A 23,407-nucleotide genomic window follows, 5' to 3' on the forward strand; every position below is an offset into this window, starting at 1 on the left:
ACAAGCAAAGTCAATAGGGAAACCAAATTCATTTAACAACCGTGTTACTAATTTAATAACTGCAGTGATCCACTTAACAAATGTGGCAAGAAAAGTCGTAAAATGGGGCAAGGCTCACTTAATAAATTTCTCATTTAACAACATAAATTTTGGGCTAAATTGTGATTGTCAGTTGAGGACTACTTATAGTATGGTCCATCCATTCATGAATTTTACATAATAAAATAACAGAATAACAGAGTTGGAAGGGACCTTGGAGGTCTTCCAATCCAACCCTCTACTCAAGCAGGAAATCCTATACCATTTCAGACAAATGGTTGTCCAATTTCTTCTTAACCTCCAGTGTTGGAGCATCCACAACTTCTGCAGGCAAGTCGTTCCACTGATTCCATTGTCAGGAAATTTTTACTTAGTTCTATGTTGGTTCTCTCCTTGATCAGATTCCATCCATTGTCCTGCCTTCAGGTGCTTTGGAGAAGAGGTTGACCCCCCTCTTCTTTATGACAGCCCTTAAATATTGGAATACTGCTATCATATCAGCCCTAGTCCTTCTTTTCAGTAAAATAAGGAAAAGGTAAAGGTTCCCCCGCGTGCTAGTCATTTCCGACTCTAGGGGCCGGTGCTCATCTCCGTTTCAAAGCCGAAGAGCCAGCGCTTGTCCGAGGACGTCTCCGTGGTCATGTGGCCGGCATGACTAGACGCCAAAGGCGCACGGAACGCTGTTACCTTCCCACCGTAGTGGTCCCTATTTTTCTACTTGCATTTTTACGTGCTTTCGAACTGCTAGGTTGGCAGAAGCTGGGACGAGTAACAGGCGCTCACTCTGTTACGCGGCACTTGGGATTCGACCTGCCAAACTGCCGACCTTCTGATCGACAAGCTCAGCGTCCTAACCCACTGAGCCACCGCGTCCCTACAATTCAGTAAAATAGACATACCCAATTCCTGCAACTGTTCTTTGTATATTTTATCCTCCAGTCCTTAATCATCTTTGTTGCTCTTTAGTCTGCACTCTTTCTAGAGTCTCAACATCTTTTTTATATTGTGGCAATAAAACCAATGCAATATTCCAAGTGTGGTCTTACCAAGGTATTATAAAGTGGCATTACCACTTTGCGTGATCTTGATTCTATACCTCTATTAATATAGCCTAGGACTGTGTTAGGTTTTTTTGGCAGTTGCAGCACACTGTTGGTTCATATTTAAGTGATTGTCCACTAGATCAAAATAAAATTAATTAGAAGAATCAGAAATGACAGTTGTTCAGACACTATTTGGGGAAAGGCAGTTCCCTAAAGTACGCATATCCTGAACCACATAGGGCTACTTTATAAGTAAAAACTAGCACCTTAATCTGCATTTAGAAACCTACTGGAAGTGTACTGTAGGACAGGTGTAATTTAGTTGTACCACAACTTCCACTATGTTCTGAACCAGATGAGGTTTTCAGTTGGTCTTCAGGACAGCCCTATATAGAGTGAACTACTCTTTTATTTTTATTAATTTTATTAAGAGATGACAAGTGTACAAGTAAACCTCTTCAGTGCATCCTTCCATATGGCTGCAGTTAGGACACTGGCTAAGCTATGTAAAAGCTAATAGTCCCATCTGATTTTTGAGGAGGAACCTACTCTTTCTGAGGAAAGACAAGCCTATCACAAATAGTAGTCTTGGAATCAGCCCTTTGCAAATGGCAATCCTGATCTTGGGACACTGCAACCATTGTGTGAGCTGACTGCCAAGCATCCAGATCATGATTATATGACTTCAGGGGTGTTGCGATGGCTAGAACTTCAAGGACTGGTTGTAAGTACTACTTGTGCAGCACTATCATGACTCTGAACAGTTACTGAACAAGTGGTCATAATCCAAAGACTGCCTTTATAGTAGTATCGTGAACCAACACACCGGAAGTCAGCATGCCCCACTTGTTATAGATGGCTCATCTGAGTTTTCGTAACATTTCACAGTAGACTTCTGAATTGCTGGTTGAACCACGCTCCATGAACTTCACCAGCAGTACTCCTTTAGCATTTTCACATTAGGCGGGATTTTCTATGGCATTGGTTCATGATAATGCTCACCCGCACACCGCTAGATGCACCCAAGAACTTTTGAAGCAGATCGGTTGGGATGTTTTTGATCAACCCCCCCCCCCCATTGCCCAGATTTGGTGCTAAGCGACTACTACTAAGGAATTTCAAACCTTGTAAGACGTTGTAAGAGCCTCAATTTGAATGGCGATTATGTCGAAAAGTAATGTTCTAGATTTCTAATGTATATAATAAAAGTTCTGTATCTGCGAGTGTCTGACATTGATAACCAAACGGAGATTTATTTCCAAATTGCCCTCGTATTTCATACTGTATGGTTTCTTTCAATTGTTTTAGGCTCTAGCTCATTGGCTTTGATTGTATCTAGCCAACATGTTTTTTTGGTAGTCTTGTTTCCTTTTACCACTGACCATTCAGAGCATAATTACCTTTTCCAGTGAGTTTGAGCATATGACATGGCTGAAATAAGACAAAATTTAGTGATTTTGCCTTGCAGCAATATGCATGGGCTTATACGCTCCAGTACTTGTCATCTTTGTGGTCCAAGGAACAAGCCCTCTCCAACATCACAGCTCAAACAAATAAGATTTTCTTTCCATCTGCTTTTTTCATGGTCCAACTTTCACAACTACAGGTAGCCATAAGAAACACAAGATAGTCCTTGCCTTAAGACCATCATTGAGCCCAAAGTTTCTGTTGCTAAGGGAGACATTTTTGAGTTTTGCCCCATTTTATGACCTTTCTTCTGCAGTTGTTAAGTGAATGACTGCATTGTTAAATTAGCTACCTGTGGTGTAGATTAACCTTCATTTGGTTGCCGGGCCAATGTCTTTGCTTTTCCATAGTTGATACCATTTAAAATACGTATATTATGTATGTGTTTAATATATTATATTCTGGAGTGATATGTTTATTTTTATCATATATAACAAAGATGTCTTTATCTGGCTGGTCTCTTTCAAAAAGGAATTGTGCCCTTTTATTTTTGAAATTCCTGATTTTGTTAGGAAATGATCAATGACCATCTCTTTTCCTATTGCTTCTCAGGCTGCAAGGAACTGGAGGGGAGGGATGAAGAGAATGAAAACTTAACAACCTTTACCAGAGGACAGGTACACCAGAGCTTGATGGAAAGCCATCAGTTTTACTGGACTATATGAAATACAGGGTTAAGTGCCGGTTCAGCTAAATCTAAATTAGAGCTGAGTGTCAAAATAAACTCATATACTCCCTCCTCTGGCACAGATACGAAAGAACTCTGAATTTTTTATATTCAGTGTAGATAAATCAAATTTTGTTATACTGTCTGAAATGAAGCAAACAATGGTTAGTTTTAGCAATTAATAGGTAAGTCAGAAAACCGAACTCGAAACGTAACTTTTAAACTGTTTCCACTAACTTATTAAAATTAATCAGTTTAGGATTCAAATGAGACAAAATGCAGCTAATATTCAACAAAACTAGTATGTAACTTGAATACTTGTAATATGAATCTTAATTCCCTAAGCAATAATATGGAGATAGGCATAACTGTATACCACATCTAATAACTTACCCAAAGGGCAAGGTTCTGAACTAGTCCTCAGCTTTTATACAGATTTATGCTTAGGAAAATAGATTAGACTTATTAAAATGTATATACAGTTCCAGGCAGAATAGTTTATATAACAACGCACCAGATACATCCTCAGAAAAATATTTGAATATTTAAATGTACTCAAGAAAAACAAATAGGACAGAAATTATTATTTTCATATTTAGCGTGAATAGATCTAATGAAATAGAACAGAATGGGTATTATCTGGTTATAACATCATGTTAAAATTAAATCAGTGTTAAATTCTCTAAGACAAAATGACAGCAATGGAAGGAGGACTTTCTAAATCACTGAAAAGGGCTAACTCAAGATCTTTTACAGGGCAGAGGTGACAGTAGCTGAAAAAAGTCCTAGCAAAAGTCTGGATGACTTCTTTATTTACGGTTCAGTCACAATGCGTTATCAAGGGGGAAATATTCTAAATATAATATAAATATAATAAATAATATTTGACATTCATTTATTTGATCAATTTTGATGTAAACATTCTAGTTCAGAATTTAGTAACTAGTGTAAGTTTTGAATATACTAGTGACATTACCAAAACACAAATGTTCTCAATTTTTACACTGCTGATTTTTTTAGATATAAAACTTTAGACAAATCTCAAAAGCAAGTTAATTTGTAGCACTTCACAACATTCTGCACTGAACAATAGAATTTATATTCTTTCCAAAGTCAGATCAAAAGTGTAAGAAATAAAATGACTGATTTCTTATTAGACTATACGTTCACTTTTTTGTATTCACCTGGGTAGTGTTAACATTGGACATTCAACAGACATCTGTATTTTATTACTTTTTTGTATGGTTATAGATGGAATCAAGAAATTTTCTGTGGTTCATCTATCTTGTAGGTTAACTGACTGTTCTACACATTTATATTTGTTTCAATACTATTTTATGATGTTTGAATTTAGTCCATAGTTGACATTCCACTTCTGATTTAGTCTCTGAGTAAGGTTTTTAGCATTAGTTTTTTCCATTGCACTGTGTAACTTGAAGCCTTTCTACATCTAATTTATATATCTTACAATGATAATAGAGATCCATTAATCCATGTTTCCATCTATCTGGTGAGGACAGGAAGAGTATGTTCCAGGTACCATCAATTCAACAGGGTGTCTTATCAGTGGCAACCCTCTCCATCCTTTGAAATGACATCCTTAGAGGAATCTGTATTACTTTATGTAAATTGTTGAAAACAGGCATGTGTGATATGATAAGCTATGTTCTTGTTTGACCTTATGTTGTTTTCTTGTAATTATAGGCTTCCCAAAGTTATTGAGGAATTGGGCACTCTCAAAATTTAATTTATTTAAAAAGTTATTGTAAATTTATTATATTATATATGTGATAATATTTTGTAACTAAAGCCACTGGATTCTAACAGACTCTCAACTCTACAAAACTATTCCACAAGCATGAACTTTTACAGCATATATATTCTGTTTCTGCCCATTCATTACTCAGCTAACTCTTTCTCAACAATATTTTGATTTCAAAATGTTTTTAATTAAAGTCTTTATTTTAAATAAAGATATACACCAACAATCTTTTATTTGCAAATCACTATGTTCTTTTTCTTTCACTTGCTAGGTGTAGATGGTGGAACCCATTCTTGTATCTTCTTACGTGTTGTAGAGTATGGTACATACTGTTTGGGAGTACCACTTTCATTCATTTTATGATTTTGGAAAATGAATTTACGACTCACTGGTGGATTTGTAGTTGGGGGGTCTTCTGTCATACAATGCATCCAACGATGCCTTGTAAAGAAAAAAAATACAACAATAAAGATTTCCTAGGGACATATATTTGCACACATAGGTTCACAACAAATTAGGTTTTATGGGCAACAGTTATACTACCTAAAACATAAAAAATAGCTACATTTTAAAAATCATTGATTAAATTTTACATTTAATAAATCTGAAGTCCTGGTAATTGAGTATAGTTGTCAATAAACTAAACACAACGTCTCATCATTCAGCTATCTTGATAAAGCTAAGGCTACAAGATTTGGGCTGTAAAAGTTTTATAGACCTTTCTGTTGCCAATGAACAGTAATTAGCAGTTTTGAAGTACAGATGCAGTAATCCAAGAGAAACCTGCTTGTGACAAGCTGATTAAATAAAAATACAAAAGGTCTAACAAGGAAAAGCAGGGAAAAAATTTATACTAGTATCTATATCATTGACTACATCAAGGATTCAGAGTGACAGAGCTTATTTTAATTATTGAATTTAATTTTAAATTCTCAGTACTGTTTCCACATGAAAACAAAAAATTAAAGATATCTTTTTTCCCAGGCTTCAGTGAAAGACTGAAAAACACAGGCCCGCTTTAACCAAAACTTTTCTTCCAAACTTTTTAAACATGCAAACCTTAGAAATTAGCATAATGTAACATAAATGCTAAGCAAACCTTAAAAAATTAGAATAAGTTCTTACAAGAATAAAATTAAATAAAAGCAGCAAAATGGTAATTTTTAAATAAGAATTTTCCTCACTGAAGTAATGAGAAAATGTAATATTTAATATATTCATGTAATATTTAAAACTTATCAATGATGATGCAATTGAAAATATCCAACAGTACAATATTACAGAATATTTAATGAAGGCAACCTTGATTAAAAATGAGGGTATTAATAAACATAGGTTTTCAAAGCAATTAGCAATTGATATATTAGACATTAAATGAAGAATATGCCCCCCCAAAAACAATGATAGGCACTTGTGGCATTATTTATTTATTTAATTTGTATGCCACCCATCTTGCCAGAAGCAATTCTAGGCAATCTACACTAAAACATTAAAACTGTACTAAAACATTAAAACAATAAATAAGAATCATAAATTTAAAATTCAATTAAAAGAAACTAATCAGGATGGAGAAGGAGGAAACAAAGTACACACAGGAAGTACTGTATTTTCCGGCGTATAAGATGACCTGGCGTATAAGACGACCCCCTACTTTCAAGAAGTTTTTCAAGGTTTTTTGTCTTATACGCCGGAAAATACTTACATGCCCTGCCCTCCCTGTCCGTCGCAGAGGAAGCGAAGGCCCGACTGGCCCCGCCGGCCCTCCCGCTGGCCCCCGAGGTGCAGCGTTTCCCGGGCGGCAGGCAGCGCCGGAGGGCAGCCGCCACCCCGCCACAGCCGGCGCCCCTCCTGCTTCCCCCCAGGCCTTGAACTTCTCCCATTCGGCGCAGGGCGGGGCAGCTCCACCTGCAGCCTCTTTTTCATGTGCCGCTTCCCTCTCACCGCCGGCCAAGGCGCGCTCGGCCCGGGCTCCCGGTCCCTCTTCCCGGCCGGCTTCCTGCCCTGCCCCTCATGGAGCTGGACTGGGCGTGCAGCCTCTCGGTGTGGCTGCTTTTCCTGGGCAGCCTGGCGGTGCGGCTCCTGTGCTCGGACCTGTTGCTGAGCCGGCGGCTGCTGCTGCGCGTGGGGCTGCTGGGCGTCCTGCCGCTGCCCCTCAGTGCCGCGCTCATGGCGGCTGCCTGCTGGCTCGTCTCGGCCAGCACCGCCCGGCGGAAGCGCAGCATCGGACGGGAGCAGGACTTCCCTGCCGGCTTCCGTCCGACGCTGTTCCCTCTTGAGGCAGCAGCTGCAAGAGGGAAGAGCGTCGGACGGGAGCCGGCAGGGAAGTCCTGCGTGCGCGCACGTGTGCAGGACTTCCCTGCCGGCTCCCGTCCGACGCTCTTCCCTCTTGAGGCAAGCTGCTGCCTCAAGAGGGAACAGCGTCGGACGGGAGCCGGCTCTTCCCTCGAGGCAGCAGCTGCCTCAAGAGGGAAGAGCGTCGGACGGGAGCCGGCAGGGAAGTCCTGCGTGCGTGCGCGTGTGCAGGACTTCCCTGCCGGCTCCCGTCCGACGCTCTTCCCTCTTGAGGCAGCTGCTGCCTCAAGAGGGAACAGCGTCAGAAGGAAGCCGGCTCTTCCCTCTTGAGGCAGCAGCTGCCTCAAGAGGGAACAGCGTTGGGCGGGAGCCGGCAGGGCAGTCCTGCACACGCGCGCATTCTCCAGCTGCTAAGGAGCAGCCGGGGAGTGCGCGCGTGCGCAGGACTGCCCTGCCGGCTCCCGTCAGACGCCACCCACTGATTTTCCGGCGTATAAGACGACTGGGCGTATAAGACGACCCCCCCAACTTTTGAGGTGATTTTCATGGGTTAAAAAGTCGTCTTATACGCCGGAAAATACGGTAAGCGGGGTGTTATTATGGTAAATTTGCACAATTATTATGGTAATTGTTTGGACTATTGGCGCTCCCTCTCACACATAAACAAATCTAATTTAAAGGAAACGGAAGACAAAATTTTAGTATTTTCTGAATCATATTTCTTTTCCATAACAGCCAAGACAGGCAATGGAACTTCATGTGTAATATTGTTTTTTATTCTAGCAAACTTTTTGTAATATGTTTTTTCAGATCTTATCATGATAAAATACCAATAAGGCCATTTACTTTTTTCCACAGAATGCTACTAATCCCTCTACAGGCACATAGAACAAAATTCCAAACACAGTGGTCAATTTCCAGTAATAAATATGTATTTATAGCAATGTTTGAACCTAACACTTTCACTGAGCTGATGTAACTACAGCTGCTGAATTATGTGCTATAGAAGATCTGGTAAAATATAGGAAGTTCAAAATATAACATAGAGCATAAACCACTTCTTATTCCAATTTATTTCTGGAAAAATGCCAGTTAATTCCTGGATAGCAGAAAGCAGGTGGTCAGACATACACAACATTCTGATAATCCTGAGAAAGTTCTTAGATCCATAGTAATACTGGTACTGCTGGTAAAGGGTTAGAGACTGAGATACAGTTTAAAAGGCTAAAATCTATTTCTTTTATAAAAAGAATTGTTCGGAGATACCTGTTAATAAAAAACATAAATAAATTTATGTATCAAATCATCTGATTTACCATTCAGGAGGTATCATGCTTCCATCTAAATCCCAGTATGTGTTCTTGCCATCCATTTCTGCAGTATATACGACCCACCTATGACGACCTTAAAGATTGCAATTTTTAAAAAATATATTAGAATTTTAAAAAGGATGTGTATGTATGTTACTTTATTAATTACAAACAAATTCTCTTAGTTACACAAAATCAAGTTTTGTGGCCATCTATATTTCTGTTGTCAATTTTGGGAAGGACTAGTTTGACATGGAAAGGAGGATATTTAGAAACCAAAAGTGTCATTACATATACAGGGTTTTTTTTTAAAATAGAAGAATGCAGGACAACATATGTATCTTTACTATGACATCTTAGCAAGCAATCAATATTTTAATTTAGCAATTTAGATAACTATTAGTCAAGTTTCTAGTGGAATTACAAGCAAAACACATATTGGTTTCTATAAAATAAATTACTTGTTTATACTAATTTTGATACAAACTATTCATTTTCAGATTTACAAATCTGGAGGTTAAGACTTAATTTCCCTTAGCAGTTTTATTTGCATGAGAAATGTACAAGCACAATATTTTGCAATACTAAAGAACCCATGATCAATATAATGTATGAATTATCCTTCTAATTAAGTTACGGGCCTGTGTCTCCCTGATTATTTCTACCTTTCCTATCTGACCCCACAGGAGAGGCATGTTGTAGATTCCATTGGCTAAGTAGTCTCACCAGGCAGAATCCAAACAAGACCCCTCTCTGCCTCTGGATCATCATCCCTCTTGAGATTTGGTTCACCTTCATCCTGTGGGCCTTTTGCAAAGTCCTGAAGATCCGGTTCAATGTCTTAGCCTGCCCCCTCCCCCCGGATTACTTTAGTAATTGTATATATTTTTACTTATTTTTAAATTGTAGGTTGTCTAGAGTTAGGATGTGAGATGGGCAGCCATGTACAATGAATAAACAAATGTTTAAAACACTAACATTGTTTATTTTTCCATGCATGAACTTTTTTTTTAAGTAACATTACTTCTTCAAGCCAAAATAATGCCAGAAAAGCAAAGACTGTATACTATTTAACCCATTTTTAAATATCTTTATTTCAGCAAAAATCCAAGTTTCTGTTGTGGCATCAGTGACTTCTTATTGCTATTGTTTTTTTCTATTTAACATCAAATTGAATGAAAGCCACATAAGACACAGCAAAAACAATACTTTCATTGTTGAAAAATATGTTAACTAACCTAAATTCTTTAGAACAGGGTTGTCAAACTGCTGGCCCACAGGCCGGATGCATCATCTGTAAGCGGCGCCCACCCCATTGCTGGCAATAGCAAAACCGTCCTGATACGTTGCGCGATGTCACATGATGTCACGAGTTTGACATGTCTGCTTTAGAAGAATAAACTCAAATAATCAAATAATCCAATTATCCTTACTTACCAAAAAAGTATCTTTTGTCTTCATAGTACTTGTTTCCATACTTATCAGTCCCTACTAGAGTACCAATCTTCAGATCATTGACCCTGTAAATATCCAAAATAAGATAAAATCTTCAAGGGGTTTATAGTTATGTGAAAATCTACAGGCTTTGCATGCAGAAGGTCTTGAGTTAACCTCTGCCATCTTCAGATAAATTGTGAAAATCTACATCTGAAAGCCTGGAGATTACCGTTATATAAAAAATAATAGAAAACCACAGTATAAAGTAGCTTTGGTTGGTTTTGCCTTTCAAAATCTTATTAGGGCAATCAAATGGATAAAAAAAATTTTAGTTACTGCTCCAAATAAATAAAACTATTAGGGGAAGATGAAAATAAAAAAAAATATATTACATTAGTATTATTTATTACATTCTTAAAGCTTACAAATAACACTGCAGCAGCATTATTTCTACATAACTTGCTTGCAACTAGACAAGTTATCTGCCAAATGAATTTAGTCAAAATAGCGTTTTGGGCAGCAGCCTGAAAAATTATTCCCAAATAATTTTAATCAAGTATCTGTTCACTTCTACACCTCCGCTGTATTATTTAAACTATGGTTATCCCTTCCTTTAGCACAGCACCAATGAAACAACATGCGCAAATGTGTTTCGTAGTCCAGTTATAGTGACCCTGTTAAAAAGCAAGGTCGAGAGGCAAGGAGCAGCTCAAAGTCAGAGCTAGGGCTGAGTGACTGAATGAAATCTGGATCTCCCAAATCTTGCATGGCGCCATAAACAGAACCCTGTCTTTTCTGGGATTACGCCCAGTCAAGAGGAGCCCAAAGTTAGAGAAAGCTTCCCAAAAGTGACCTTCCCAACAGGCTTTGCAGTCATTATAAGGTCGCCCTAGTTCCCATCCTCGAGGAAAGCCCGCTCCGGACATCAAAAGCCAGCTTCCCCTCGGCCCTTTTCTGCTTAACTCACGAATTTCTGGAAATATTCTTTCCTCTAACGATACTCTTGAGCAGGGGTCGGCAACCTCGGCTCTTTTATGACTCGTGGACTTCAACTCCCAGAATTCCTGAGCCAGCATAGCTGGCTCAGGAATTCTGGGAGTTGAAGTCCACGAGTCATAAAAGAGCCGAGGTTGCCGACCCCTGCTCTTGAGGGTCATGTCATTCAACCCTGCGAGCCGCAGTCTCGAGCAAGGAGCTCCCAGCTGGAAAGGACTGCCCGCCCTCGTTCCTCACGTTGGCGCTACCAGCACATTTCACCTGAGCAGCTGCCACATAGCGCCACGAATGCCGCCATGTCCACCGAGCTGTTGCAGCGCCCTCTTGAACACCTGGACGTATTCCGCCATTTTCCCTAAGCTCACGGAGCTCCGCCCTTCCTTATTCTTTTCTGCGCACGCGCCGCTGTTCCTTCTCGATTTTGCATGCAAAGGGAAGGAAAACTTCCGTCTCGCGCGCGTTACTCAGTCGGCTGTGTGTGCCAAAGGCGATATTCTCTTGTTGTAATGCACAATTTAGACCAAAGCAATTAATTTCCTTGACAAAATTGAATATGAAAAGAATGAAATTTAAACCATCGAGATATATAACTTTTATCTCTCCGTTTTATAACATTTTCAGCTCCAGTATTACTCAATGTGCATCAAACTCAGATTATTATTTCTGTTGTGCTTTCAAACTTGGTACTGTATATCTCAAAACAGGAAACCAAACTAAATTGTATAGAAATGGGGAAAGTAAACTGATGTAAAGTAGTGAGCAATAAATAGGTGGAAAAAAAGCCTAAAGAGCCAGTGATCACATACTAAATTTCAGCAAAATGTTAATTATAAATATGAATTACTGTATATTGAACTGTAATAGTTTGCCTGAACTGTTTTTTTTTTAAAAAACACGAGATTAACAGGATTCTATAATAAAAGTTAAAATTTATTTTTAAAAAATACAGCCAAAATAGAATTTACACTTCTTTAGAGTTTAAAGACATTTACAACAGTATATTACACAATAAGGTAGTAATTGGGACATTATGATGTGTACACTACAAGTGAATCACTAAAACGAATGAAAAACGAATGGAATTCAGAAACAATTTCTACTGACTGCAGAACACATTTACAGACGCCATTCAAGGAGATGTGCAATTCAAATGATTTTTAAATATGTTTTGAAACAGGTCAGGTTATATACGTAAGATGTTGGCAAAGTACATCAAAAAGCTACCACAACTGTAGATATGATTAATTTCTGGATGTTCCCTAGTTTATGTATATATTTTGTGTGCATAAAAAATTAACTGCTTAGTTCATTATTAGGTGTTTCATTATGAAATATATAAAAGATATCCCTTTGTATTCAAATAATTTTTAAAACCTTGAAGTAAATAATCTTACCTGTTACATTTCATAAACCCCTTTTTATTAATTAGTAGATCCCATAATTTGATAGAGGTGGTTCTATTGCTGATTAAGAATATCTAAAGTAAGGGTGATTTGACAGAACACGACTGTATCAGTATATCCCTGATAAAGTAATCTATTGTAATAATACTGAACTATCTTTACTAAACAATAACTAAAGAAAAACCACACTTAATAAATCTGAAAAGTGCATTTGGAAAAGTTTTTAAAAGCTGAAAATGCAAAGCAGCATACTCAAACATGGAAACAAAATATGAAACAATTAGGATTCTAGTGCAATCACTGCTATTTAGGAACATATAATATAGTATGCAATACATATATTTAATCAAGGTTTACTTGTTTATTCATTTATTGCTTTTTCAGTATTTTTTCTAATTTTATCTGATTTTTTAATGAAAGCCTGGAACTTAAATCTTGAAGGATCCAGAATTTAATAAATTCATTTCTAATAAAAGTGGTAATTTTATTCAGTAGTGTACTGTGGAAAAATTCTCCCATCTTTCACTTTCTCTATGTTCTTCCCAAATTTGTTCCAGGTTTAAGATAAGGGAACAAACCTGGGCTACACAAGGATATAGAAAAGGAGAAATTACACTTTGCAAGCATTATTGCTCACATAACACTGGATGTGGCTGAATGTCTTGTTTCAGAGTTGCATACAATGAAATTCAATAACTTCTCCAAATTTACCTAGATACATGTGGATAAACATTATTAAAGCATAATTGCAATGGCAAATTATTTTGCATTTATAAATAACAGGAGTTAGGAAATAATTCTTGATGTAATTAAAATATCTAGGTTTTTTTTACACTGAAATCTTATTGACAACTGATAAAACTCTGAACATTTGTACTTCAAATTAATCTAAGTATGCAAAAGATGTAATGACTGATTTGGGAAACTAGCATGAGAATAAAGCCTTGTTTTAAATAACTCGAAAATCACCTGCTGCTAAACAAAAAATTAACTTCTGAAAAAAGCAGCTGAAAGTTATCCAGAACTAAAATTTTGTCTCATCAGAAATGAAAGCAGACATAAAACTGACAAGAATAAACTTGTAGAAACAAGATACTGAATCCAGAACATTTGAAAACCAAGTTTATTTAACCTAGTATCAGGTTGAAATGTTTTTATGAAACTTATCTTTATCAAAGGTTAACTTATGTGTATTTGCTTGAAGTTCACAAGTTCCATGTATAGCTAAGCTACAAAAATAGGATGAACTACACTTCTTGATTTTCACTAATTATCAGAAATGTACAAAGTTCTTGAAAATCAGATAAAAGGAAAGTCATCCTGTACCACTGAAGATATTCCGTTGTGTTTTCCAAATGAATTGCTAAAGAAGAATTAGCACCTTCCTTTATTGTTTGTCCTCTGCCTTCACAGGAAAACCTTTTTTTATCTCTTGGAGATAATGCACATTTAAATCACCACGATTGCCATGGTATAGATTAGAAACTGGTTAAATGTTGTTTTTTTATATAGTATGACCAATTATTTGAGAGTTGTAGTCTGCAGTCTCCATTCGTAGAATATATGGTATGATACTGTCAATCTGAACATTTCCAATTAATCCTGCAAAAAACAGTTCTTCTGTGATAGCTGCACTCATCAGTCTTAAGGCCGGCAATCTGAGAAGTAGCCTAGAGAGCCTGGAAGACAGATTTGACAAACAGTGGCACACTTTTACAGGTACAGACGAGATTGATTTTTAGTACCTTCAAGGATTAGCAAAAAGTATAGTTTTTCAGCAATAAATGCTAAATCAAACATTATTCGTATTTTTTATAATACAATCCTGTTGGCAACTCCAGCTAAATACCTCATTTCTGGAATTGTTGACAGATCTCCTCCCTCCCCACATATTCTAATCTAAAGCACCTTTTTTGCTTTAGATTAGCAACACTACAACTGTAATTAAAATTGAATATTCTGTCTGGGTAAGCTTCATTGGAAATTTATCTATGGATTAGCTTTAGAAGAAGCAAAAGTTGGATAACTTCACTTTTGTCAGTGACCATCTTAAAACACGATGTAATAGAATCCAGCTATGCATGTATAATTTATATTAGTGTTTAAGTGAAATAACATGGAGCTGCATTTTATTAACACTTAAATTAGAAGCTAAAACTAACATTTAAGATTAGGTTAGATTTTAAAAGAAAGAGTAAAAGTTTTAAGTGAATTCTAAAACTAGATGCTTGGTTTATAGTGCAGTAAAATGTTATTTAAAACAATGTCCAACTATAAAATCTAAAATAATTTATTCATATTTGATAATGTTTGAGAGAATAAACATGAAGGTATTTTTCAAATAGACTAGAACTCAATTGTTTGCACAATTTCAGAGCTGCTGTGTGAAATTTTGCTACGTTATGCATAATAAAGCTCCGCAATTGTATATCTTTCAGGCCCAATAGCTTATCCTTGCTATCCTACATGGCAAGAGACAAGTAAGCTACCCCACTTGCTAGGAAATTCTGATCTTGAATTACTACATTTCATTCATGTAATTTTGCACTAACTTTTGTAAGTGATTCAGCCCTAAAAGCTGTACAAGATCATACAAGGATTAAGCCAAGTGACTTTTTATCCCATCAGTCTTCCTCCAATAGGAAGCAGTTAGATGCCACTGACTAGTTCACTTACACACTAGATAGTGTACCAAGGTTTACAGTATTAAGGATTTACAGATTAAGGATCCTCTGGACTCATGACTCCTGTTCAAAGAGCAGGTGGCAGTTGTGGCCAAGAGGGTCTTTGCGCCAACTGTGTTGTGCACCAGTTGATCCTTACCTGGATCTGAGCATGGTTTCTCATGCTTTAGTCATCTCTTGGCTGGATTACTGCAACACGTTCTACATGGAACTGCCCTTAAGTATTTGGAAGCTGAAGCTGATGCAGAATGTAGTAGCACACAATACTGGGAGCTCCTAGGGCTGCGCATATAACACCACTACTGCACGTGCTGCATTGGTTACCAGTTTGCTTCAGGATCCAATTCCAGGTGTTGGCTGTTACTTTTAAATCCCTACATGGCACGGGTACAGGATATCTGAGGAGCTATGTCTCCCAAATAGGACTACCCCACTCATGCCAGTGGAAGAAGCCTGGTATGGATCCCATCAGCTAAGGAATTCAAGCAGGTGGGTTCAAGAAGAGCCTTATCCACTGTGGTCCCATTGCTGGAGAAGACTACTACTGGAGGTGAGAACTACTCCCAGTCTTTTGGCCTTCTGGGTATTAAAACATGGCTTTGCCAGTTGGAACAAGAAGGATGTTCACCATTGGAGGTGGATGATGGGGTAAGAAGTCTCTTGGTTCCGATTTCATTATAGTTTTAAAATCATAATCTGTGTAGTTTTAATGTTTTCATACTCTAATTATTTTTTTAACTTATTTTATAACTTGTAAGCTTCCCAAAGTCACCTTATACGGGTGATGGATAGCTAATAAATAAGTACCGTAAGTAAGTAAGCTTAAACAGCTTGAGACAGAATAAAACCATGGAAGATGTTTTTTATGTTTTCTTTGTAGCAACAGAGGGATCTGTTTTGCAATATAGTTAGTAGCTGTACTTACTAACTGTATCATGCAGAAAAGCAAGATGCTTAGAGGAATGCCACACTGGTAGCAGTATGGAGATTTGGACTTCCTTCAGGGATTATTTACTAGGGGGAAAAAATCTAACTAGTCCAAATCTTAACTTTATAAGATCTTTTGATATTAATAGTAATTGATTAAAGGATATGCTATGTTTTAAACCTTTGTTGGTTAAAATATTTTTGTGCTGTAGGAAAAAGAGTTCAGTGTTGAGGTGAACACAATATTGCCTGGAACAAGTAGTACTAAATTTGAAATATTTACTTGCACAAAGTATCTGACAAGTTCTTGATTTGTGTACATTTCAATGGCAGCATATAGTTTTTTATACTAATAAACATTTAAAATGTGTATCCAGCCCTACAGTATTAATTTTTTACTAGACTATATATAGTCTTTACACCCTATTATTTTAAGGGAAATCAAATATGAATTTAAATTTATATCTACTATTCATTTAATGTTATTCCTGCAAGAAAATGCAACAGGATAACACTATAGCAATATCACCCCACAGTGAAGATTAAAAAAAGCTTTAAGTTTCTTAAACAAATTTTAAAAGAAGCATTTAAGAAAATTGGAAACAAATACTTGTTCAGATTCTACACACCTGTAGGTATCATCTGGATATACTTTCATTACATAATCCTGGAATTCCATATATGCCTTTTCTTGAAATTTTTCAATCTGTACCACATTTTCTAAGCCTGGATGATCTAAAATAAATCTACAGTTATATTTACTTCAAATAACACAGCTGTAAGAAGGGTGCAGCTAAGCATATCTTGATAAATATTTTGATTTTAAAATTGTTCATCCCATGTTGAGAATTAGCACTATAACATTTATAGTAACTTTGCTGGAATAATAACATTTTATTTGAACAGGTAGAGAAAATTATCAGAACTCCAAATCTACTGAAGTGAAAAATGCTTTCTGACCCACATATGGGGAAGATCATAGTCCTTGTGTGATAACAATTATATTACAAAATTGGTACATTCCTTCCAAGATCCATCCAGAATAGAGGACAACACTCTACATTAACTTAGCCTTCATGGCAAATTTCCAAGAGAGACCCTGCCTTCCCAATAAAAATTAAATAAACATTTTGTGAGATTTTGACAATTTAGTATGAAATTTTGTAAGTTTTTATTTGAACGGCCAATTCCAGTTTAAAGATGACTCCAAAAACATGTTACTGGGACATACATATTGTCAAGATTCCTCAAATTGCTCTACTTCAGCATCATATTCATGTAAGAACTCAGCATCAGTCTTGGATCACATTCACAGCCCACATACTGATTTAAAGATGACTGACACATCCATATATTAATGTTAATTATTAGATTATATCTATGTATTGATAAAATGAAATATTAACAAAAATGGATGATCTCAGTCAACATATTTATAGAAATGTTAACTATGCCACAAATTATTTTCCCCAAGAAGAGAATGTTTCCAACCAAAATATATTCAAATATGTCTGGATCAGATTTATTTGGAATTAGTGTAATTTCAGGTAAAATAGCTAAGGACAGTAATTTTTAATGTTTTAACAAAGGTATAAGCATAAGCATAAGAATACTGGATGCTAAGATAAATTTAGTTAAAGCAGTCATGCGCAAGAATTTATATATAAGAAGGCAGCTTTTCTGTAGGCCATATTTTCACAAAGAACAAGGACAAATGCTTTAAAGTCATCTGTTTACATACCAGGACTGAAGAGGATAATTGCTTTCAAATAAGCATATTCATAACCATCAAGACAAAGTTTCACCATGCTGTTGCAGAACTCCTGAAGTTTGAAGATATGTTCCATCACTAGCTTTCCTCTATCTGCTGACAACTTATCTACATTAATACAAAGCAATAAAAAGATTCTTACTAACTTAGAACTTTAAATTATTTTAAATTGAAATAAATTTAAAACCAGATAACCACTGTTACACAGTCAGAAAATAGTTAAGTACACTTTTCACAACCTATGTAACAATAATGTTTAATATTCTGTCTGCAAAAATAATACATAATTTACATATATATTCTGTTAGAATTAACCAAAGTCTCAGCTAATTCATTGTTATACTAATATCAATTAGATTGAGATGGGCAGCTATAGAAATGGAATAAATAAACAAATAAACAAATAAATAACAGATGAACAGAAATAATGAATGAATGTATGAAATCATAGACAAGGTTAGTGTGATAGGAAAGTGATATAAAAATAATGGAATTATAATTGTTTGTACATTTATTCTTTTTCTTTCAATTGCCATCTTTTATTCATCTCCTTTTTGCATACATTCAAGTATTTCTAAATAACAACACATCCTTATATTATTTATTATTTATTTTTTTTATAATGTTTTTTCTACACTATTATATTTGGGGAGGGGGAAAATTACCAGCCTGCCCAGATGAAAATCATAAAAAATAGCTTTTAAAAGATATTAAAGATGCTATTAAAGATGAAGTTTCAAAACTAAACAGATTTAAATAGAAGAAAGAAAAAGAAGGAAAAGATATATGAGGCAAAAACAAATGTAAGAAATACAATTAGATGCAAATAGGCCTTAAGATTTCAATAGCAAAACAAATAACATCAGTTACTAAGACCACCCATATCTATGTACGACCCTGGTAGGAATATATTTACCTTGCTGTAAACTATTGTGAAGATGATTAACAAATGCTGTTAAGATTGTTGCTACATTCATTACTTGTGAACACTGTGCCAGACCAAGTGTAAAAAGTTCATTCCAGCAGGCTTTTACTAATGATATGCTATTATCCTGCCTATTTAAAGACAAACAAAACCCAGAATTATTTAATGAAAATATCTGCTTCAATTCAACACGTGTATAACCCTGTTATGCAGTCTTTCTCATCATCCATAAATTTAGTGTAGGAATCAGGCAGCGGAAAAGAGATGGTGGCAGTTTGGTTATTGGTTGGTTCATATACATCAGGGGTGTCAAACTCAATTTCATTGAGGGCCACATCAGCATTGCGGTTGCCCTCAAGGGGCCGGGTGGGTGTGGCCAGGGTGGGTGTGGCCTACTGGATGGGCGTGGCTAGAGTGCGTATGGCCTACTGGATGGGCGTGGCTAGAGTGCGTATGGCCTACTGGGTGGGCGTGGCCAGCTCTACATCGTTCGCATCAAGGGTGCCTATGGGGACCCGGGCAGGAGTGGGAGAGATCTGAGGGTCTCTGGCAGAAGGAGGGTCTCTGGGCCAGGGCCAAGGCAGTGGGGGCCGTTCCCTCACTATTTCCAGGATGGCTTCGCGGGCCGCATGAAACCACTTCGCGGGCCGGATCCGGCCCCCGGGCCTTGTGTTTGACATGTCTGATATACATCATACAATGCCATAAACAATGCTTTATAAACTACAATGTTTGGATTCATACAATCAAACCAAATAACATTATAGTTCAGTATCAATGCATTTAAATCCATCCAACCAGTAATATGATAAAATTCTTCTCCATGGAATTATATTTAAGATGTTACTCAGCTGTGTTCAGTTGGAGGTATCTGACATGATAGAAAATGAAAATGAAATGCTGAGAAAAGCTGATGTTTTATAAAGTGTAATATAAAGTGTATCTACAAAATGTAATATAATTCTGTGTTATAAAGCAAGCACAATTGGAAAAATTCTGCTCTTACTTTTTGTTTCTAAAATAAAGGCCAGAAAAACAAACTATAGCACTATGCCTTTTTTCTCATGTGTAAGGTATAAGAACAAAAATTACAATCAAGCTTCAGGGATTTTATTTGGTCACGGCAAGTGCATCATCATTGTCTGCCAAGCATGACCAATAAGATGTAATTATGACAGTTGTGTAAAATAAGCAAAGTATCTAGAATAAACTTGAAGGAGAGGTTGGAAGCTATTGGAAAATGCTTAGGATGACTTTAAGCAATGCCACTGACGCTTGCATGCTGTCCTCACAACAGAAAAAGGTAGGATCTTGCATAAAATATTTGGCCAAAAATGCTTGACTTAGCCAGCTAAAAATTATAGATTTGTAATTATCCATACACCATAACAACAACATTAATGCAATTATATTAGAATGATTCAAGCTAAATATTTTGACATATTTCCAAGAGAAATATTGCTTAGAAACTTGATTATCTAATTCAGGGGTGTCAAACTGCCAGCCTGTGGGCTGTATGCATTATAGTGAAACCACCCCCATTCCATTGCCAGCAATGGCAAAAAAAAGTCACAAAACGTCGCAACACATCACGTGACGTTGCGAGTTTGACACGCTGATCTAATTCAACTTTTCCAGTACTTACCCTAAAGCTTGAAAGGAAGGAATAGAACGGGCCCAGTGCATCGATAAGAAAAGCAATCTGGATGCTGATTCACAAATATAATGAACATTCAAATATTCAGGCATAGGTGAAGGCATGGTGAGCTGTCAGAAATTTTTTAAAAAAAATGAACTTGTGTGATATAATTTGTATATTAACAAGAACAAATTATATGTGTGTGTGTGTATTTCAAAGCCTAGTATAGTATCAACAATCAGAATTTGAATGCTATGTAAGTAATACCAGCATTCTCAATAATCTGTCTCAGAGAAATGAATTATTATAAAAACTTAATGTAAATATTTAAATTTCCTTCAATAAAACTATATTAAGAGGGAATAAAGAATAGCGTATTCAAAACAGTTTATAGAATAAGCAAGTACTGTCCATGTAATCTCTCCCATTTCAATATCACTGTTAACTTAGCAAAGATAAAAAATTCTTTTTCCTTCTAATCCAAAGGTGTCAAACTGCCGGCCTGTGGGCCAGTTGCATCATATGGAGGCTGCGCCCACACCAGTTCCGGCAATGCAAAAAAGTCACAATGTGTTGTGACGTCACATGACGCAGCGAGTTTGACACCCGTGTTCTAACCCATGCTTATTTCCCTAAATTCTCTGTTGTGATACCTGGCACAACAGATTTGGGAGGTCTCAACCTCCAGGTTTTCTGAAAAGCTGTTATGACCTGGCTTTTCCCTCAAGTACTAGGCTGAGAGATTACAAGTACCCCAAATTAAGTCACATAATAATGGGAGACATGTTTTACATTAAAAAAGCCCATACTTATTAAATTCTATAAAAAAACCTGAAATTTATTTACTGAGATATGTGAAATCATTCTTTAGCAGCATATTATTAAAATGCATCATTAAACTTGGTTGGAAAAATCAAAATAGTTACATCCTATATAAACTACACTGTTTTACTTAATTTCACATCTAGTAATATTAGTCTACAGGTCCCTCATGGTGGATATTTAGTATCCATATCTATTAGAATTTCTATTATGTTCATACTATTATGTTCATTTCCTGCAAAAACATCAATTCTCCTTACTGCTAAATGTTCTCTATTGGTACTCCTTGTTTAATGACTGCCTTGTACAACAACCATTCATAGTTACAGTAGTGATAAAAAAGTAACTTTGTGACAATTCTGCCATTTATGACCTTTGCAGGTCTGTAAAGCAAACAAAAGATGAAGTAAGATCACAAGCACAGTAACAATTTTACTTAGTGACTGCTTAGCTTAATGACCACGTTGCTGATTCCACTTTGATTGTTAAATGAGGACCATCTATATTGCACAATTAAGCAATTATATATATACTCTAGAGCTGTCAGCCATTCAAATTGTACTCAAATACATTCCTCAAATATTAAATGTATATAACCTCAAACTTTAAAATAAACCTTGCAGAAGTTAAATAGCCAAGTTATAAATAAATGCATATTTTTAGTACCCGGAAAGCTACATGGGCATCGGTAAGTAGTGGGCCTTCTATTTCAACAATATTCATGCTTGCTTCTTCTCCAGCTAGATGTGCACTTGCTTCCATACTTTCTGCAGAACTCGGACATGATGTACTTTCTCCTGGTTTTAATGCTTTTGCAAGAGTATCAAATGCCCTATAAACAATACATTGGACACTAAGATTAATCAAGTATGAAAGGCAAAAAATACTTTAAAAAAGTTATTGATTCAAAGAATACCAATTAAATTAAGTTTTAAGAGGAAAGGAATAATCAGAAATGAGTTCCCAGATCCTGAATTTTGAAGACCAAACAGGCAGAACCTGAAGATGCAATTTACTTTTACTACAAAATACTGAGGCGTGAGCCACAAGCACTAGGATGCTGATTCAAAGAGTTCATTCTTACTATCTGACATGCTTACAGTCTCAAAGCTCGCTCACTCACTCAATATTAAGAAGAAAGCTATTATATAAGTTTGAGTATCAGCCTACATTTAAGATACTCTAAGAAATTCTGGGTCATACCTCCAGGAAATTAGTTATCAGAATTATAACTCAACTTCAATCTATGATGCAAGGTTCTGATTTTTTTAATCCTAGTTAAGTATAGTTTCTTAATACAGATATAAATTGAAACTATTGTTAATTAACCCATAAAATAATGATTTGAAGCACTCTAAAAAGATAAGAATGCCAAAATAATGGAGCAAGTGGGCATAATACTCATGCATATATCTCCTGCTTAAAAAGCAGGTGGTAGACATGACTAGGAGAGTTTTTGCACAGCTCTGGTTTGTGCACCAGCTGCAATCTCTCCTGGTTTATGACCCCTTAGGCTCAGTTACTCAAGCCCTAGTTATCTCTCATTTGGACTACTGCAATGTACTCTACGTGGGTTGAAATTCGTTCAGAAGCTTCACCTGGTGCAAAGTGCAACGCCGAGAGCAGTCTTTGGGGCCCCTAGGATGGTCCATATTGCACCTCTGCTCCGCAAACATCAGTGCTTATCAATCTGCTTCTGAGGTCTGTTCAAGGTGTTAGTTATGACCTTTAAAGCCCTTAATGGCATAGGTCCAGGCTTCTACTCATGCTGGCAGAAAGGCCTATTACAGGTCCTATTGGTTAGAGAACTCCAACTATCAGGATCCAGAAGAAGACCCTTCTCTGCAGCAGCGCCCGCCCTTTTAATCTTTAGGGTAGTATCTGCCCCCACCCTCCTATCCTTCCAAGGAGTCTGCCAGTGATATATTCTCACTGGTTTTTTTTTATTGAGGGGGCCTTGGTACCCTCTGAGCTTGCTTGTTTTCTTGCAGATGTTTCGTTACCCTAAATAGGTAACATCATCAGTGCTAGTAAGGAGTGCTGTTTGCTGTGGGTTTATATTCTGGTATCTTGTCTGTCTGTGTGGGTGGGGGTGGTCTTAGGGATTCTTTGGTTGGCACTCCTTACTAGCACTGATGAAATGTCTGCAAGAAAACAAGCAAGCTCAGAGAGCACCAAGGACCCCTCATTTCAACCCTGAGCTACAAATATCCTCCTTCATTG

General features: G+C 36.7%; 2 protein-coding genes across 5 annotated transcripts in view; both read right to left on the bottom strand.

The window, feature by feature from the left end:
* Positions 1-5,170: 5,170 nt before the first annotated feature.
* On the bottom strand, positions 5,171-11,418 carry NDUFA12 (NADH:ubiquinone oxidoreductase subunit A12). 2 transcript variants are annotated; one of them, XM_083365750.1, is made up of 5 exons: positions 11,161-11,368; positions 10,985-11,017; positions 10,018-10,100; positions 8,587-8,674; positions 5,171-5,419 (listed from the first exon to the last, which is right to left on the bottom strand). In XM_083365750.1, the coding sequence occupies exons 1-5, from the start codon at positions 11,172-11,174 to the stop codon at positions 5,239-5,241; spliced, it is 399 nt and encodes a 132-aa protein (XP_083221876.1). In that variant the 5' UTR covers positions 11,175-11,368; the 3' UTR covers positions 5,171-5,238. The 2 variants fall into 2 exon arrangements, with proteins under 2 accessions (XP_083221876.1, XP_083221875.1); XM_083365749.1 differs by lacking the exon at positions 10,985-11,017 and having other exon boundaries at positions 11,275-11,418.
* A 504-nt stretch (positions 11,419-11,922) lies between these two features.
* The window catches only part of NR2C1 (nuclear receptor subfamily 2 group C member 1), a 42,124-nt gene continuing 30,639 nt past the window's right edge, over positions 11,923-23,407 (bottom strand). For 2 of the 3 annotated variants that reach the window (XM_083366385.1, XM_083366386.1), the window contains 6 exons: positions 21,851-22,016; positions 20,369-20,490; positions 18,715-18,854; positions 17,769-17,906; positions 16,657-16,762; positions 11,923-14,095 (listed from right to left, as the gene is read on the bottom strand). In XM_083366385.1, coding sequence (XP_083222511.1) covers positions 13,921-14,095; positions 16,657-16,762; positions 17,769-17,906; positions 18,715-18,854; positions 20,369-20,490; positions 21,851-22,016 — 847 coding nt within the window. In that variant the 3' untranslated portion in view covers positions 11,923-13,920. Of the gene's footprint in view, positions 14,096-16,656; positions 16,774-17,768; positions 17,907-18,714; positions 18,855-20,368; positions 20,491-21,850; positions 22,017-23,407 lie in introns of those variants that run through there. The other variant, XM_083366387.1, reaches the window with a different exon arrangement.

This window comes from Vipera ursinii (assembly GCF_947247035.1).
Source record: "Vipera ursinii genome assembly, chromosome: 6".
NCBI classification, from domain to species: Eukaryota; Metazoa; Chordata; class Lepidosauria; order Squamata; family Viperidae; genus Vipera; species Vipera ursinii.